The 16532-nt window shown below is 43.2% G+C and overlaps 1 protein-coding gene across 7 annotated transcripts in view; it reads right to left on the bottom strand.

Moving 5' to 3' along the window:
* Positions 1–16532, bottom strand: part of LOC110973761 (uncharacterized) — an 89594-nt gene that overhangs the window by 46775 nt on the left and 26287 nt on the right. For 6 of the 7 annotated variants that reach the window (XM_087129703.1, XM_087129704.1, XM_087129707.1 and 3 more), the window contains 21 exons: positions 16390–16503; positions 16089–16208; positions 15844–15957; positions 15538–15657; positions 15093–15206; positions 14681–14800; positions 13871–13990; positions 13276–13395; positions 13008–13124; positions 12245–12361; positions 12005–12121; positions 11473–11589; positions 10988–11104; positions 10324–10440; positions 4602–4718; positions 3984–4100; positions 3747–3863; positions 3406–3516; positions 2909–3025; positions 2134–2250; positions 372–485 (listed from right to left, as the gene is read on the bottom strand). In XM_087129703.1, the coding sequence (XP_086985829.1) occupies positions 372–485; positions 2134–2250; positions 2909–3025; positions 3406–3516; positions 3747–3863; positions 3984–4100; positions 4602–4718; positions 10324–10440; positions 10988–11104; positions 11473–11589; positions 12005–12121; positions 12245–12361; positions 13008–13124; positions 13276–13395; positions 13871–13990; positions 14681–14800; positions 15093–15206; positions 15538–15657; positions 15844–15957; positions 16089–16208; positions 16390–16503 (2454 nt within the window). The remainder of the gene's footprint in view (positions 1–371; positions 486–2133; positions 2251–2908; positions 3026–3405; positions 3517–3746; positions 3864–3983; positions 4101–4601; positions 4719–10323; positions 10441–10987; positions 11105–11472; positions 11590–12004; positions 12122–12244; positions 12362–13007; positions 13125–13275; positions 13396–13870; positions 13991–14680; positions 14801–15092; positions 15207–15537; positions 15658–15843; positions 15958–16088; positions 16209–16389; positions 16504–16532) is intronic. The other variant, XM_087129705.1, reaches the window with a different exon arrangement.

The following is a 16532-nucleotide window of genomic DNA, read 5'->3' as shown; positions in this document are numbered from 1 at the left end:
GTGAATTATTCGAACACCAACTGTCAATGGATAGCCACATTATACATGGACAGTGGCTGCAATGGCTACAGTTGGTGGCTTTCAACTATGCATGTGTCATTTGCAAATAAAGAATTGAAAATAAATAGATCTCAAAACCCTGCGACAATGACAACCTCAAAAGTACTGGACTGTGAAGACGCAGAAAAAGACAGCTCAACACTTCATTTCACATTCAGATCAAGGGGAAAGCCTTGTACAAAACAGCCTCCCCCCGAGTTATGGCTGTGTCAGATGTCAGAATGTGTCCGCATATCCCAAACAGGGTAAGATTTGAACCTAATTCTCTTGAAGTGAAATTCAGATGTGGCCTCACTGTAAGAAAGTCTTACCAAACTCGCAATTGGTGCCGACATAGCTTATGAGACAAATGCAGCTGTACACTTGGCCCAAGCTGTCTCGGTTGCAGGTTCCACCGTTCAGGCAAGGGTCGGAACTACAAGGGTCTTAGTTGGGAAGAAAATAGACTTTTGTCAGATGAAAGTTGAAATCTGTGGCAACTGAACTAGTCTTTAGTTTCCGGCTTTTGTCAAATATGTGTGGTTGAGTTTGTAGTACATGTGTTTGCATGAGTGAACTCCAATGATAAGAGACTGGGTTGTAGGCAAGATGGCACTTCATGTAATTTTTTTCAACAAATAGAAGTAGATCTGAGGTCCTTTGATGCCAAAAAGGAAGGAAAAGACACAAGTCTGAATATGGATGAAGGTCTCACTGCAGTTGAGACCTGAACCTTGCATACTTTTCAGAGTCATAAAAGTCTTTAAAAAATCTGGAAATTTCAGTCAAGGTGAGTCAAGCTGTAAGATTAAAACCTACCTGGATTGCATTAGATAGCTTCAATTATGACTTCTTAACCTAACTAGACTTGAGTTAGTCTGTTCAGATTAGAATGAAAGAAAACAACTTACCATGTGACCTTACCTCAGTCACAAATAAATAAAATGCGGTTCCATATAAAATTGTTAAAATCGCTACAAACACAACACACGCATGGCGTAATTACTGCATACTTGAGTTTTAAAAAAGACAACGTGACCCCCGTATTGGAAATGGAATGCTAAAAACCAAACACGCCAAGAGAGAGGTCAAACGCTAAAGAGGCATACAGGTGTAGGTATTTGTGTACATTGTTCGCATTTGGTAAAAAGTAAGAAACATTTTACTTTACTAATTTTACTAATTGTTCGCAGGCGAAAGGTCAAAGGTCACATCATCTGCAGCTCCAACAGATGCTCAAACTAAACTTCCAGCAAGCAACATTGACAATAACAATGGAAATGCATCAACAGTGACAGTGTCTACGTTGCAACACTGACAATGACAATGTCTACGTTGCAACACTGACAATGACAATGTCTACGTTGCAACACTGACAATGACAATGTCTACGTTGCAACACTGACAATGACAATGTCTACGTTGCAACACTGACAATGACAATGTCTACGTTGCAACACTGACAATGACAAAGCTGCAACACTGACAATGACAACATTGCAACACTGACAATAACAATGGTAACATTACAATAGTACTAAACAAGACAAAACTTATACAGGCTACTAGCTCATCATGCACAGCCATGGAAATTAAAATGTTTTTGGACTACTGGCAATCTTTAAATTATTGACTTGCCTTTTTTTAAAGTTGCTGGAATGACTACAGTGTCTCAGCAGCAAACAAAATTTTAGAGCAAAGCAGTTCATTTTTCAACTTCCGTCACAGGAAAAGGGAAAAGGTCTAACGTTTACACTCATTAGTCTTTTCCCTTAAACAAATAGGCTGTATTTTTGTCAACCTGTAAATCTTTAAAAAGATTTTTAAATCTTTTAAAGAGATCTAGGCTACAAATGGACACAACCTAATTGATTTTGTATCACACTGCCCTCTTGAGGGAAGCAAGGAGCCGAGAACAATTTCAAGGGAAATTTTTAACATACGTATGAAGTAAACACAGTTGAATACATGAGTTTCAAGACGACTTTCATCTTGTTTCGGAGGAAAATGCAAAAATTGCCAGTGGCCCAAAAGCCATTCTAAAAGACCAAGGCGTATACATTGAGGGCACCAGCAAGGCACCAAGCAACTTACTAAATTCATCACATCTCTTGCCAGAATACCCCTGCGGGCACACGCAGAGAAAGTCGCTGCCCAAGGGGAAATTGCTACACGTCCCCCCATTCAGGCATGGACTATAGCTGCAAAGGTCTGTCGGATCAGAGAAAATAGCCGGGTTAGGGTTAATGTCTAAAACTATGATAACTATCTAAATCGCTGCAGCCATCTTGGCCAGGGTCCTTGCAAAATCAAATCTGTGTATACAATCACTAAGCAAAGGGTACCAGACTGTTATTATTAACGAATAGCTTTGTAGAGGCTACTTCAAAAGACACCAAGATTGTGTAAAAGACGCTTCAAATTCACCACTTGGATATTAAAACTTCCCCATTTGAAATTTAACAGTTGAGTTCAATCTGTTCCAACTTCGTTTATTTTGAGACTGTAACAATAAGTCAGAATTTCTTACTGTAAAATATACATTAATTCCATTTATTAATGAGCATTAACTCACATGATTTCAACAGAAAAATTCTAGTGAGATAAACTCTTTTTGTAGAAAATGATGCTGTTTTCATAAAAACTGTAACTATTGAGAACCTAGAAAAGGACCCAAAGCTATCAAAATAAACTAAAATTAGAATCAACTCTTCAACAAATGTAACATTGTCAACTATCTATGCAGTTAAATATCACAAAGCTAACTAATTTCAATGAGCATGTGAATGTAAGAACTACAAGTCAAGATGGCTAACTAAATCTGTTTGCAAGCACTGCCTAAAAGCGGCTGGAAAGGAGTCCACGTTACCCGGAAATTGGCAGGTGGCACCAATGAAGCCGGACGTGCACCGGCAGAAGAAGCCGGTAGGGCCAGTGCTCTCAAAGCAAGAACCGCCGTTTTGGCACGGCTGGCGCCCGCAGGGATCTAGAAGGACAGAATTATCAACAGCAAGAGTGGAATAAAAACAATTTCATGACAACAATAAAAACTATTTTGTTGAAGCCAAAGTATTGATAAGAACTATGTTCACACAGTAACATGAAACAAACATACTAAAATTGTGTGGTCATGTCCTCCACAAAAGCAACCTTGACTTTCTAACTTCAAAAAGCCTGAAACAAAAAACTTCTGTTCTCAAGAACCATAAAATATTCCATCTTCGTAAATTTTCGCTAAAGTCACGAGGGAAACTGAACTAGCGAGATGAAAGCGGTTGCACCACAGGAGTGCATTCTTTAGCATTGCAGCACAAGCCAGTCGTATCAATGAGTACAGAGAAACAAGCTTAGAGAAAGGCCACATACCGGAGTTAGTACACCTGACTCCATTAAAGCCTGGTGCACAAGTACAGGTAAAACCAAACGAGGATGGGTTGCAGACTCCACCGTTCAGACAAGGACTAGAGGTGCAAGCATCTGTCGTGTCGGAAAAAAATATGCATTTAGTCCGAGTAACAGAACAACGAACCTTATGTTATAAAACTTGCTCAGAAATTTCTCTAGTGGATTGCAAACTGGGTTTTAATTTTTTGGCCGGGGAAATTGGAAATCAAATTTGGGTAACAAGTGTATTTGTGAGTTCATACCCAAACGTAGCAGTTAAGAACAAAGACAGCATTTGACTTGTACAAGGTTGGAACGCTTACCCAGGATTTCGCAGTTCATGCCAAAGTACTGAAGTGGGCAGGTACAAGAGTACAGCAGGCCTTGGGCTGCAGATGTGCAGACACCACCATTAAGGCATGGCCTTGAAAGACAAGGATCTGTGGAAAAAACCAGAGGCCAACCATCAACTAATCTGTAGTTTAACGGGCTCAACCATACATCTGCAAACAGGAACAATACCCCTTCCTGTCAAAGCTTTATCATGGAGAAATACTCACCGCTATTCTGGCAGCGAGGTCCCAAGAATTGTACTGGGCAGTTACAAAAATAGGAAGTACCACCGATGCCAACCTGACAGGCACCACCATTAAGGCATGGATTGGAGGCACAGGGATCTGAAAAGGAAAGAACGAATTACCATGAAAGATATGCACAACAAATGCCGGAATTAGAATTAAGAAAGTGGCAGACTATTACCCAGTGATGGTCATATTTGTGCTTGATACCATACAGGCGAAAACAAACTTGCCTGAAAACTATAGTATAGAAGGCTTTGTGCTTGCAGGGCAGTTCCTTCGTTCCTCTGTGCATACCCTAATGATTAAAAGAACTTGCCCCTAAGATGGCAGCCATGCAAACCCTCTATTGTAGGACTCCTGCTTGAACTCAAGAAACTGAACATTCTTGTACTCCTGGATATGAACTTGACTAAATGTACAGCACTGTAGTACTTGTACTTGAGTTCCCTCTTCTGCACTCTTAATCACACTTACGGAAATGATCTACACTGCAACACTGCAATTGATAGGATGAACCAGCAACATACGTAACTTCGGAGAAATGACATCAAGCAACACCACGACAAACGTATCTGGGGCTAAAACTTAGTCACTTACTTCTGTTTTGGCAGAGGGCGCCCTGGAAGTCAGGCTGACAGCTGCAGGTGAAACTAGTCCCCAGTGGGTGGGGCTCACAGGTGCCACCATTTTGGCAAGGGAGGGAGAAACAGGGATCTGAAATACAGAAGGTATGCCATAATCAAGAAAATATTCCTTCAGGTAAATCCTACAATAAATTCATCAGCCAACATAGCAGCTTCTTGAGCTCTGATCACATTCTGATTGAGCTGTTGAAACATTACTATCTTATTTTTGCCTTCTTTAGGACCTTCTGCTAAATTAATTGTCTGGAAAAGCAGGTCGGAATCAAATTATTAGGAAATGACAGTGAAACAGTTGACTTGGTGAACTTGGCCAGACTGAACCTATAGCACAAATACGTTTACATGATTTTGGATGCAACAGTCCCTTTTTTTAATGTGGGGATGGCTATGAGCTTACACATGGGCTTAACACCAAAGACTCACAAAGCACAGTCCCAAGTCCGGCTCATCGTGATCTCTGAGGATGGCTATGGGCTTACACATGGGCTTAACACCAAAGACTCACAAAGCATAGTCCCAAGTCTGACTTATCGCGATCTCTGAGGATGGCTATGAGCTTACACATGGGCTTAACACCAAAGACTCACAAAGCATAGTCCCAAGTCTGACTCATCGCGATCTCTGAGGATGGCTATGGGCTTACACATGGGTTTAACACCAAAGACTCACAAAGCATAGTCCCAAGTCCGACTCATCGTGATCTCTGAGGATGGCTATGAGCTTACACATGGGCTTAACACCAAAGACTCACAAAGCATAGTCCCAAGTCCGACTCATCGCGATCTCTGAGGATGGCTATGGGCTTACACATGGGTTTAACACCAAAGACTCACAAAGCATAGTCCCAAGTCCGACTCATCGTGATCTCTGAGGATGGCTATGAGCTTACACATGGGCTAAACACCAAAGACTCACAAAGCATAGTCCCAAGTCCGACTCATCGTGATCTCTGAGGATGGCTATGGGCTTACACATGGGCTTAACACCAAAGACTCACAAAGCATAGTCCCAAGTCTGACTCATCGTGATCTCTGAGGATGGCTATGAGCTTACACATGGGCTTAACACCAAAGACTCACAAAGCACAGTCCCAAGTCTGACTCATCGTGATCTCTGAGGATGGCTATGAGCTTACACATGGGCTTAACACCAAAGACTCACAAAGCATAGTCCCAAGTCCGAATCATCGTGATCTCTGAGGATGGCTATGGGCTTACACATGGGCTTAACACCAAAGACTCACATAGCACAGTCCCAAGTCCGACTCATCGTGATCTCTGAGGATGGCTATGAGCTTACACATGGGCTTAACACCAAAGACTCACAAAGCATAGTCCCAAGTCTGACTCATCGTGATCTCTGGGGATGGCTATGAGCTTACACATGGGTTTAACACCAAAGACTCACAAAGCACAGTCCCAAGTCCGACTCATCGCGATCTCTGAGGATGGCTATGAGCTTACACATGGGCTTAACACCAAAGACTCACAAAGCACAGTCCCAAGTCTGACTCATCGTGATCTCTGAGGATGGCTATGAGCTTACACATGGGCTTAACACCAAAGACTCACAAAGCACAGTCCCAAGTCCGACTCATCGCGATCTCTGAGGATGGCTATGAGCTTACACATGGGTTTAACACCAAAGACTCACAAAGCACAGTCCCAAGTCCGACTCATCGTGATCTCTGAGGATGGCTATGAGCTTACACATGGGCTTAACACCAAAGACTCACAAAGCATAGTCCCAAGTCCGACTCATCGTGATCTCTGAGGATGGCTATGGGCTTACACATGGGCTTAACACCATAGACTCACAAAGCACAGTCCCAAGTCCGACTCATCGTGATCTCTGAGGATGGCTATGAGCTTACACATGGGCTTAACACCAAAGACTCACAAAGCATAGTCCCAAGTCCGACTCATCGCGATCTCTGAGGATGGCTATGGGCTTACACATGGGCTTAACACCAAAGACTCACAAAGCACAGTCCCAAGTCCGACTCATCGCGATCTCTGAGGATGGCTATGAGCTTACACATGGGCTTAACACCAAAGACTCACAAAGCATAGTCCCAAGTCCGACTCATCGCGATCTCTGAAGATGGCTATGGGCTTACACATGGGCTTAACACCAAAGACTCACAAAGCACAGTCCCAAGTCCGACTCATCGCGATCTCTGAGGATGGCTATGAGCTTACACATGGGCTTAACACCAAAGACTCACAAAGCATAGTCCCAAGTCCGACTCATCGTGATCTCTGAGGATGGCTATGGGCTTACACATGGGCTTAACACCAAAGACTCACAAAGCATAGTCCCAAGTCCGACTCATCGTGATCTCTGAGGATGGCTATGGGCTTACACATGGGCTTAACACCAAAGACTCACAAAGCACAGTCCCAACTCCGACTCATCGCGATCTCTGAGGATGGCTATGAGCTTACACATGGGCTTAACACCAAAGACTCACAAAGCACAGTCCCAAGTCCGACTCATCGCGATCTCTGAGGATGGCTATGAGCTTACACATGGGCTTAACACCAAAGACTCACAAAGCACAGTCCCAAGTCCGACTCATCGCGATCTCTGAGGATGGCTATGAGCTTACACATGGGCTTAACACCAAAGACTCACAAAGCACAGTCCCAAGTCCGACTCATCGTGATCTCTGAGGATGGCTATGAGCTTACACATGGGTTTAACACCAAAGACTCACAAAGCACAGTCCCAAGTCCGACTCATCGCGATCTCTGAGGATGGCTATGAGCTTACACATGGGTTTAACACCAAAGACTCACAAAGCACAGTCCCAAGTCCGACTCATCGTGATCTCTGAGGATGGCTATGGGCTTACACATGGGCTTAACACCAAAGACTCACAAAGCACAGTCCCAAGTCCGACTCATCGCGATCTCTGAGGATGGCTATGAGCTTACACATGGGCTCAACACCAAAGACTCACAAAGCATAGTCCCAAGTCTGACTCATCGCGATCTCTGAGGATGGCTATGGGCTTACACATGGGCTTAACACCAAAGACTCACAAAGCACAGTCCCAAGTCTGACTCATCGTGATCTCTGAGGATGGCTATGACCTTACACATGGGCTTAACACCAAAGACTCACAAAGCACAGTCCCAAGTCCGACTCATCGTGATCTCTGGGGATGGCTATGAGCTTACACATGGGCTTAACACCAAAGACTCACAAAGCATAGTCCTAAGTCCGACTCATCGTGATCTCTGAGGATGGCTATGAGCTTACACATGGGCTTAACACCAAAGACTCACAAAGCACAGTCCCAAGTCCGACTCATCGTGATCTCTGAGGATGGCTATGAGCTTACACATGGGTTTAACACCAAAGACGCACAAAGCACAGTCCCAAGTCCGACTCATCGCGATCTCTGAGGATGGCTATGAGCTTACACATGGGCTTAACACCAAAGACTCACAAAGCACAGTCCCAAGTCTGACTCATCATGATCTCTGAGGATGGCTATGAGCTTACACATGGGCTTAACACCAAAGACTCACAAAGCACAGTCCCAAGTCCGACTCATCGCGATCTCTGAGGATGGCTATCAGCTTACACATGGGTTTAACACCAAAGACTCACAAAGCACAGTCCCAAGTCCGACTCATCGTGATCTCTGAGGATGGCTATGAGCTTACACATGGGCTTAACACCAAAGACTCACAAAGCATAGTCCCAAGTCCGACTCATCGTGATCTCTGAGGATGGCTATGGGCTTACACATGGGCTTAACACCATAGACTCACAAAGCACAGTCCCAAGTCCGACTCATCGTGATCTCTGAGGATGGCTATGAGCTTACACATGGGCTTAACACCAAAGACTCACAAAGCATAGTCCCAAGTCCGACTCATCGCGATCTCTGAGGATGGCTATGGGCTTACACATGGGCTTAACACCAAAGACTCACAAAGCACAGTCCCAAGTCCGACTCATCGCGATCTCTGAGGATGGCTATGAGCTTACACATGGGCTTAACACCAAAGACTCACAAAGCATAGTCCCAAGTCCGACTCATCGCGATCTCTGAGGATGGCTATGGGCTTACACATGGGCTTAACACCAAAGACTCACAAAGCACAGTCCCAAGTCCGACTCATCGCGATCTCTGAGGATGGCTATGAGCTTACACATGGGCTTAACACCAAAGACTCACAAAGCATAGTCCCAAGTCCGACTCATCGTGATCTCTGAGGATGGCTATGGGCTTACACATGGGCTTAACACCAAAGACTCACAAAGCATAGTCCCAAGTCCGACTCATCGTGATCTCTGAGGATGGCTATGGGCTTACACATGGGCTTAACACCAAAGACTCACAAAGCACAGTCCCAACTCCGACTCATCGCGATCTCTGAGGATGGCTATGAGCTTACACATGGGCTTAACACCAAAGACTCACAAAGCACAGTCCCAAGTCCGACTCATCGCGATCTCTGAGGATGGCTATGAGCTTACACATGGGCTTAACACCAAAGACTCACAAAGCACAGTCCCAAGTCCGACTCATCGCGATCTCTGAGGATGGCTATGAGCTTACACATGGGCTTAACACCAAAGACTCACAAAGCACAGTCCCAAGTCCGACTCATCGTGATCTCTGAGGATGGCTATGAGCTTACACATGGGTTTAACACCAAAGACTCACAAAGCACAGTCCCAAGTCCGACTCATCGCGATCTCTGAGGATGGCTATGAGCTTACACATGGGTTTAACACCAAAGACTCACAAAGCACAGTCCCAAGTCCGACTCATCGTGATCTCTGAGGATGGCTATGGGCTTACACATGGGCTTAACACCAAAGACTCACAAAGCACAGTCCCAAGTCCGACTCATCGCGATCTCTGAGGATGGCTATGAGCTTACACATGGGCTTAACACCAAAGACTCACAAAGCATAGTCCCAAGTCCGACTCATCGCGATCTCTGAGGATGGCTATGGGCTTACACATGGGCTTAACACCAAAGACTCACAAAGCACAGTCCCAAGTCTGACTCATCGTGATCTCTGAGGATGGCTATGACCTTACACATGGGCTTAACACCAAAGACTCACAAAGCACAGTCCCAAGTCCGACTCATCGTGATCTCTGGGGATGGCTATGAGCTTACACATGGGCTTAACACCAAAGACTCACAAAGCATAGTCCTAAGTCCGACTCATCGTGATCTCTGAGGATGGCTATGAGCTTACACATGGGCTTAACACCAAAGACTCACAAAGCACAGTCCCAAGTCCGACTCATCGTGATCTCTGAGGATGGCTATGAGCTTACACATGGGTTTAACACCAAAGACGCACAAAGCACAGTCCCAACTCCGACTCATCGTGATCTCTGAGGATGGCTATGAGCTTACACATGGGCTTAACACCAAAGACTCACAAAGCACAGTCCCAAGTCCGACTCATCGTGATCTCTGAGGATGGCTATGGGCTTACACATGGGCTTAACACCAAAGACTCACAAAGCACAGTCCCAAGTCCGACTCATCGTGATCTCCAAGCTGACTCTTTTTGCATCTTTGGACTTTGTGGCCTTTTTCGTCTCTATTGCTGTCATTATGACTCATCACTCGTGGCTGATGGGGGGGTAAAGACTCAACGACAGGGTTGGTCAGTCAAGTAATTCTTACTTGGGTACTGGCAGACAAGTCCCATGTACTGCTGTAGACAGTTACAGGTGTAACTAAAGCCAGCGTTGGTGGTTACGCAGGCTCCACCATTAAGACATGGAAGACTGCGGCAAGGATCTGAAAGAAACCAAAGATTTCAAGTTCAAATTTCCAACCCAAACATCCACAGCTATGACTTGGAAAAAAAAGAGCTATTTGTAACAATCTTGTGGACCCTGTTGCATAAGTGCGCCCTCACTGGTGATAAAAAGAAAGGCCAAGCCAACAAGTTAACTACACTGCTGCCACGCATAATGTTATTGTGGGAACATCAGACAAGTTGCCCACATATCTTGTTATACACAACTCACTGTTGTTAGGAACAAGAAAAAGGTTTGATATTTAATGGATTCCAAAGCCCCCCTATGACCATGTTACCAAAAAGCCTCCAGCTGAAAGATATTTGATGCAGCATGCTACGAACAATGTGAGGGTTTTTAATAGATGGGTAAACAGGTTTAAGCTTTAAACCATCAGTACTACTGATAGGAAATTAGACTCCATTCAAGTCTGGTGCCTTGGTTTTGACAGGTTCCACAAGTGTGGAGACTTGCCAACAGCAGACCTAGCTGGAGCTCTGGAAAAGCATTACAAAAGCAACCTTAATCCTTGATAAATTTCTTGCCTGGTATTTGGCAGTTCTGTCCAAAGAAGCCATTGATGCAGCTACATTGGTAGGTCTGTCCACCATTTGCCAGGGAACACACAGCTCCGTTCTGGCAAGGATTGGGTAGGCATGGATCTATGAATTGCAAAACAAAGAAGGTTTAGAAATCTGACATATTCAGCTGCTGGCGCAAAGTTCATCGTGAGCCATATCATGAGGCTCACTAAACGTAACAAGGTTCAATGATACGCAATCAGGAAATGCCTCAGTCACAAGTTCCTAGAATCCCTTCAGACTCAACTTGAGGACAGGAATATGGACTTATGACAACGTCATAACAACTCAAAAACAAGTTCGGAAAAAGCCAAATTAATCCGTTTGAATCATTCAACATTTAAAACTTGAGTATTGGAATTTAAGGCTTGAAAATGACAGAAACTTTGAACAGGCCAACACCAATAAAACTGGTTTATTGTATGATACAATTTATTTCCAAAACTTACCATCGAGTTGACACCGGTCCCCAACAAAACTTGCAGGGCAACTACAAGTGTACCGTGAACCGACGTTATCCGTCTCACACTGCCCACCATTAAAACATGGATTGGAAATGCAGGGATCTATAAATGACCAAATAAAGACAGAGGTTCAGATGTCACTGATATTGCTGTGTCAGTATGCAGACTTGAGATAAACACAACCGTGAGATGTTCTTCTAAGCTTGGAATCAAAGTGAAATTATCAACATGCAACCTATGTGCTAAAAGTCATGACAGTCATGATTTGAAACTGATTCAAATATTTCACAAATCAATGCACAAACACCATTTTAAAAAAATGAGGCCCACATTTAGCTACAGCAATAAATTGTGCATGACAAGATTTATATCTGAGTGTCATGCAACGTAAAAAGAACAATGCATTATCACATCTTTGGTCTCCAAACATTGGGCGGCTTAACCTAAATTTCATTTGGTGTGACTACAAATCTATGTCGGGTTATTTAATGTTATGACGGATGTTACCCTGACTTACTTGCAAACTGACAGTGATCACCAAGGTAACCTGGTTGGCAGGTGCAAGAATAGGATGAGCCAAAATTATCGGGTACACAGATTCCAAAGTTCTGGCAGGGCTGGGAACTACATGGATCTATAGTTGAGCAAATGTCAAAGGTGGAATTCAGCATTCATACAAGAGCACAGACTATCTAACATGTTCTAAAACACTAACTTTTGTTCATAAATATCTAAGATGCTTTTAGTTTTTCCTTACTTGGAAATTGGCAACTGTTTCCCTGAAAATTGGCTAGACAGGTACAGGTGAAGCTGGATCCAATGGTGTTGGAAGAGCATGTTCCACCGTTCAAACATGGCGACGAAATACAAGGCTCTAGACAAACAAAAATCAACAAATGAACACTGTTTAAGTTCAATTCTCAAAATTGGAATGTTGGTCAGTAAGGGAAATCAAACTGTCGGCAATGTGGTGAAAAAGCCCATCTGGACATCCACGATCATTCACAGTATTGTGGGGTAAATTTAAACTTGACTAGTACATTATTACAAAGTTTAACACCTTAACAAGCACAAATACACTGTTATTGCCATAGGCCTTGTAGGAAATTATTCCAAATATTAGGTGACTGATACTAAACATATTAATATCAGTAAAGATAATTGTAAATTATATATTTAAGACTTTAAAGAATAGTAATTATGCTGAATACTTACTTCATCTCTCTTCATTATGGCCAATCATAAACACTCCATGAGTGTGTGCAAAAGTGCAATGCCATCACTGTAAGGGTTTTTAACTCTGGTCTAGTCGACAAACGAATCCAGCAACATTGTCAGTAGACAACCCTGATGGCCCACTTCAATATGCTATAGAAAACTTCAACAATTGTGCAACAATTACAATGCCTCGCATCATTGAAAGAGGCCCTCAGAACTGTCCGGAGACAGCACCACCACGGCCACTGGATTCATCTGCACTTTCTGGATGGCAACTTCTGTCATTGACAATGATGGCTTACCTGGATACTGGCAGTTTTCTCCCTTGAAGCTGGAGGGACAATTACAGAAGTAGCCTGACCCTTGGTTCAGGTTGAAACATGTGGCACCGTTCTGACAGGGGCTTGAGAAGCATGATCCTAAATGGAAAAAAGTTAAAGACCGGAGTTTCAAATTATCTTTGAATTCCTTTGGAGACTGATTTTTCATTTTCGAGTGGTACCACAACCCAGCCCACTTACATCAAAACTGTTGGAGAAAAGAAACAGAGGAAGAGACAAACTGACATACCAAGCGGGATTTCACAGTTGTTACCAGTGTGTGTCGGCGGGCACTGACACTGGTAACGGTAGTCGGGTACCAGCCAAGAGCATATGCCTCCATTGTTACATGGATTACTTGAGCATGGATCTGTGAAACAACACACAATGTTACCACCATTAACGAATTCCCGTCATGAGAAAGAAAAGATTTTTGGTTAAAACAACATTTGCCTGTCGCTAAGTGACAGGTTTAGCAGAACTTAAAGCCAGAGGAGATTTGAACAAATGGCCATTCTGATTGAAGGGATCGGAACCTATCAGTACATTGGTGGGCGTGGCTCCATAAAGCTGACTGGCTGTGGATATAGGTCCAGGTCTTTCGGGATTTTGTACTCATCAAACAGAATGCTCAAACATCATGGTATGTGCATCTTTTGTTAGCATTTTAAATTACTTCTGTTCCAGCCTTTAACATCAACCAAACTCGGGTCATGTTGCCATAAGTTAGCAACAGCAAGAATGAACATGCATTCCTATGGAAGCCACAAGCTAGTGGCTACATGCAGCCATTTCCCATGTGTATTACAGCCAGCCGTAGCCAAGTATTCCAGATAAAGTCTTACTCAGAGCTGTCGCGCAGTTCAAACCAGTGAAGCCGAGGGTGCACTGGCAGGTGTAGGCAAAACTTGTAACAGGCCATTGACACAAACCACCGTTCTGACAGGGGTTGCTATTGCAGGGATCTATAGAGACAGACAGCACAAAAAGGGACGAGGGACTGATAAGAAGTCTACTGTTGTAACTTCAACCGTCTTAATGTGGGGCTTGATTCCTTTGACTGCCTTAAAACATAGAACGTACATTTTTCTTCTTCCTGTTCAGTGAGAGATTTTGCAGTAAAAAATGTACAGGCCCTTGGCAAGGATGCGACCAAACACAGGCTGAATAGTGGTTCAGTGGTGTCCAAGACATGCCAAAAGGATAAAGAAAAATACCAGTTTTTTCCTTGCCCATTTTGACTGCCAGCTGATGGCCTTTAACACTAGAGGGCATATTTCACATGGCAGAATCACTTGGGTCCATAAACTAATAGAGTTTGTTGTAACAGCCAGAGCTGTTGGTTGCACTTTACAGGGTGGAGCATTCAACAAGGATGAACAATGCTAGTCAATAGGATAAGAAAATGATGAAACTAATTATATATAGGGAAACTGACTAGGTGAATGAATGATTCTAAAGATGAACAAAGAAACTGGCTGGAGCGGGATTTGAACCAATGGCCTCTGGAATACCATGCCAGTGCTCTACCAGCCCTATGTTGGTGGCTCGTCCCATTTGTCAATATCTCTGCTTGAGGAGTGCTAGCTAGAAGCCAAACAACCTGAAAATGGTAAGACTCAAAACAAGGAACTGTGGTAACGTAATGATCTTACTTTGTATTACTTGGCAGTTGTTGCCACTGTAGCCTTGCAGGCACTGACATTGGTATATCAAGGCTTGTCCAAACCAATTACACATTCCACCATTTAAGCATGGATTGGCATCACATGGGTCTAGCAAAATTACAGAGAACAAAAGATATCACTATCAATCCAAGCAAACTGAATGACACAAGGCACAAAGAGATCTTAGTCAGTTAAACTTTAAGAGAACAAATAGAGGATTCTGAAATCTGTAAATCTCAGAGTTAAGCAAGGTTCCTGATTTCTGTTGTCGTAGGTTTAAGTCACACCCGAGCATGTTTATGTTGGACTTCACAGAAAGGTCCCAAGTAAAACTGTGTATACAGCGCTTGTCAAATGACACAAGCGCAGAGGCTGGATTCAATATTAAAACTGTGCTTACTTTGTACAGTCCCGCAGTTGGTGCCTGTGTAGCCTGGTGCACACTGACATCTGAAGTCGGTGCCCTGTAAAAGGCACGTGGCACCATTAAGACACGGGGAACTAACACAAGGATCTAGAGGGTTGAAAAAATGACGAGTAAATATGATGACATGGTTCACTCAGTGATAACAAATAGACATTTTTCTGCAGGCGTAATATGCAACTTTTACAAGTTTCAAAGTTCTTGAACGAACAAGACAGGGCTATGGCACCATTTCAAACTTTCCTGTGGATAACACATGAACCTTGGGGAAAGCAAATTTATGCAAAACAGCAGTTACAAATGTTTTAAAATCTGACTATTTCAATATTAAAACAAAAGAGTATATCACTTTACTATAATTGAAGTACATTACCAGTTCCCGGTATGCACATTGAAAATCTAAGATGGTTTGTTAACTTACTTGTAATTAATTGGCAATTGTTGCCGCTATAGCCTGCTGGACACTGACATTGATAGACTAAAACCTGGCCTTGCCACGAACACACTCCTCCATTAAGACAAGGGTTGTTATCACAAGGATCTGTCACAAAGATATGAACAACACGTTACATTATTCACTCTTCCTACTTTCAAAAAGCCGAACATCTATAAACTCACCTGTATGATAGTGGTTGGGCTGTGAAGCTCCAAATCATCAAAACCATTCGGTAGATTTGTTAAAATTAAGGTTGACAATCCTCAATCCTCTAAAGATGTGAGCACTTACTTTGTATGGTCCCACAGTTTGTCCCTGCGTAACCTGGCGCACACTGACATCTGAAGTCAGTGCCCTGTAGGAAGCATGTGGCTCCATTAAGACACGGGGAACTAACACAAGGATCTAATGGGTTGAAGAAATAACACGTCAAAAATGATAAACAGTTCACTTGGAGTTAACAGATGTTTCCTGTAGGTACGATGCACACTTTTTGAAAGCAACGTAGCAAAATCTAAGACAGTTTGCTAACTTACTTGTAATTAATTGGCAATTGTTGCCGCTATAGCCTGCTGGACACTGACATTGATAGACTAAAACCTGGCCTTGCCACGAACACACTCCTCCATTAAGACAAGGGTTGTTATCACAAGGATCTGTCGCAAAGACATGAACAACACGGTACATTATTCACTATTTGTACGTTTTCAAAACTTGGACATCTCAAGAGATACCTTTATAATACTGATCCAACTATTAAACCCAAACATATCAAAACATTTGGTGGATCTGTTAAGAATGAGGATGGCAAAAATCCTACGTCTTTTCAACACTAACTTTGTATGGTTCCGCAGTTTAAGCCTGTGTAGCCTGGGGCACACTGACACCTGAAATCAGTCCCCTGTTGCAGACATGTGGCTCCGTTGAAACATGGAGAACTAACACAAGGATCTAGTAAGATGGCAACAAAATGAAACAAC

The sequence above is a fragment of the Acanthaster planci genome, linkage group LG19, assembly GCF_054643075.1.
Source record: "Acanthaster planci isolate LZ-2023a linkage group LG19, COTS_SCS, whole genome shotgun sequence".
NCBI classification, from domain to species: domain Eukaryota; kingdom Metazoa; phylum Echinodermata; class Asteroidea; order Valvatida; family Acanthasteridae; genus Acanthaster; species Acanthaster planci.
Note: the sequence above shows the minus strand (reverse complement) of the source record. Positions and strands in the feature narration are given on the sequence as shown.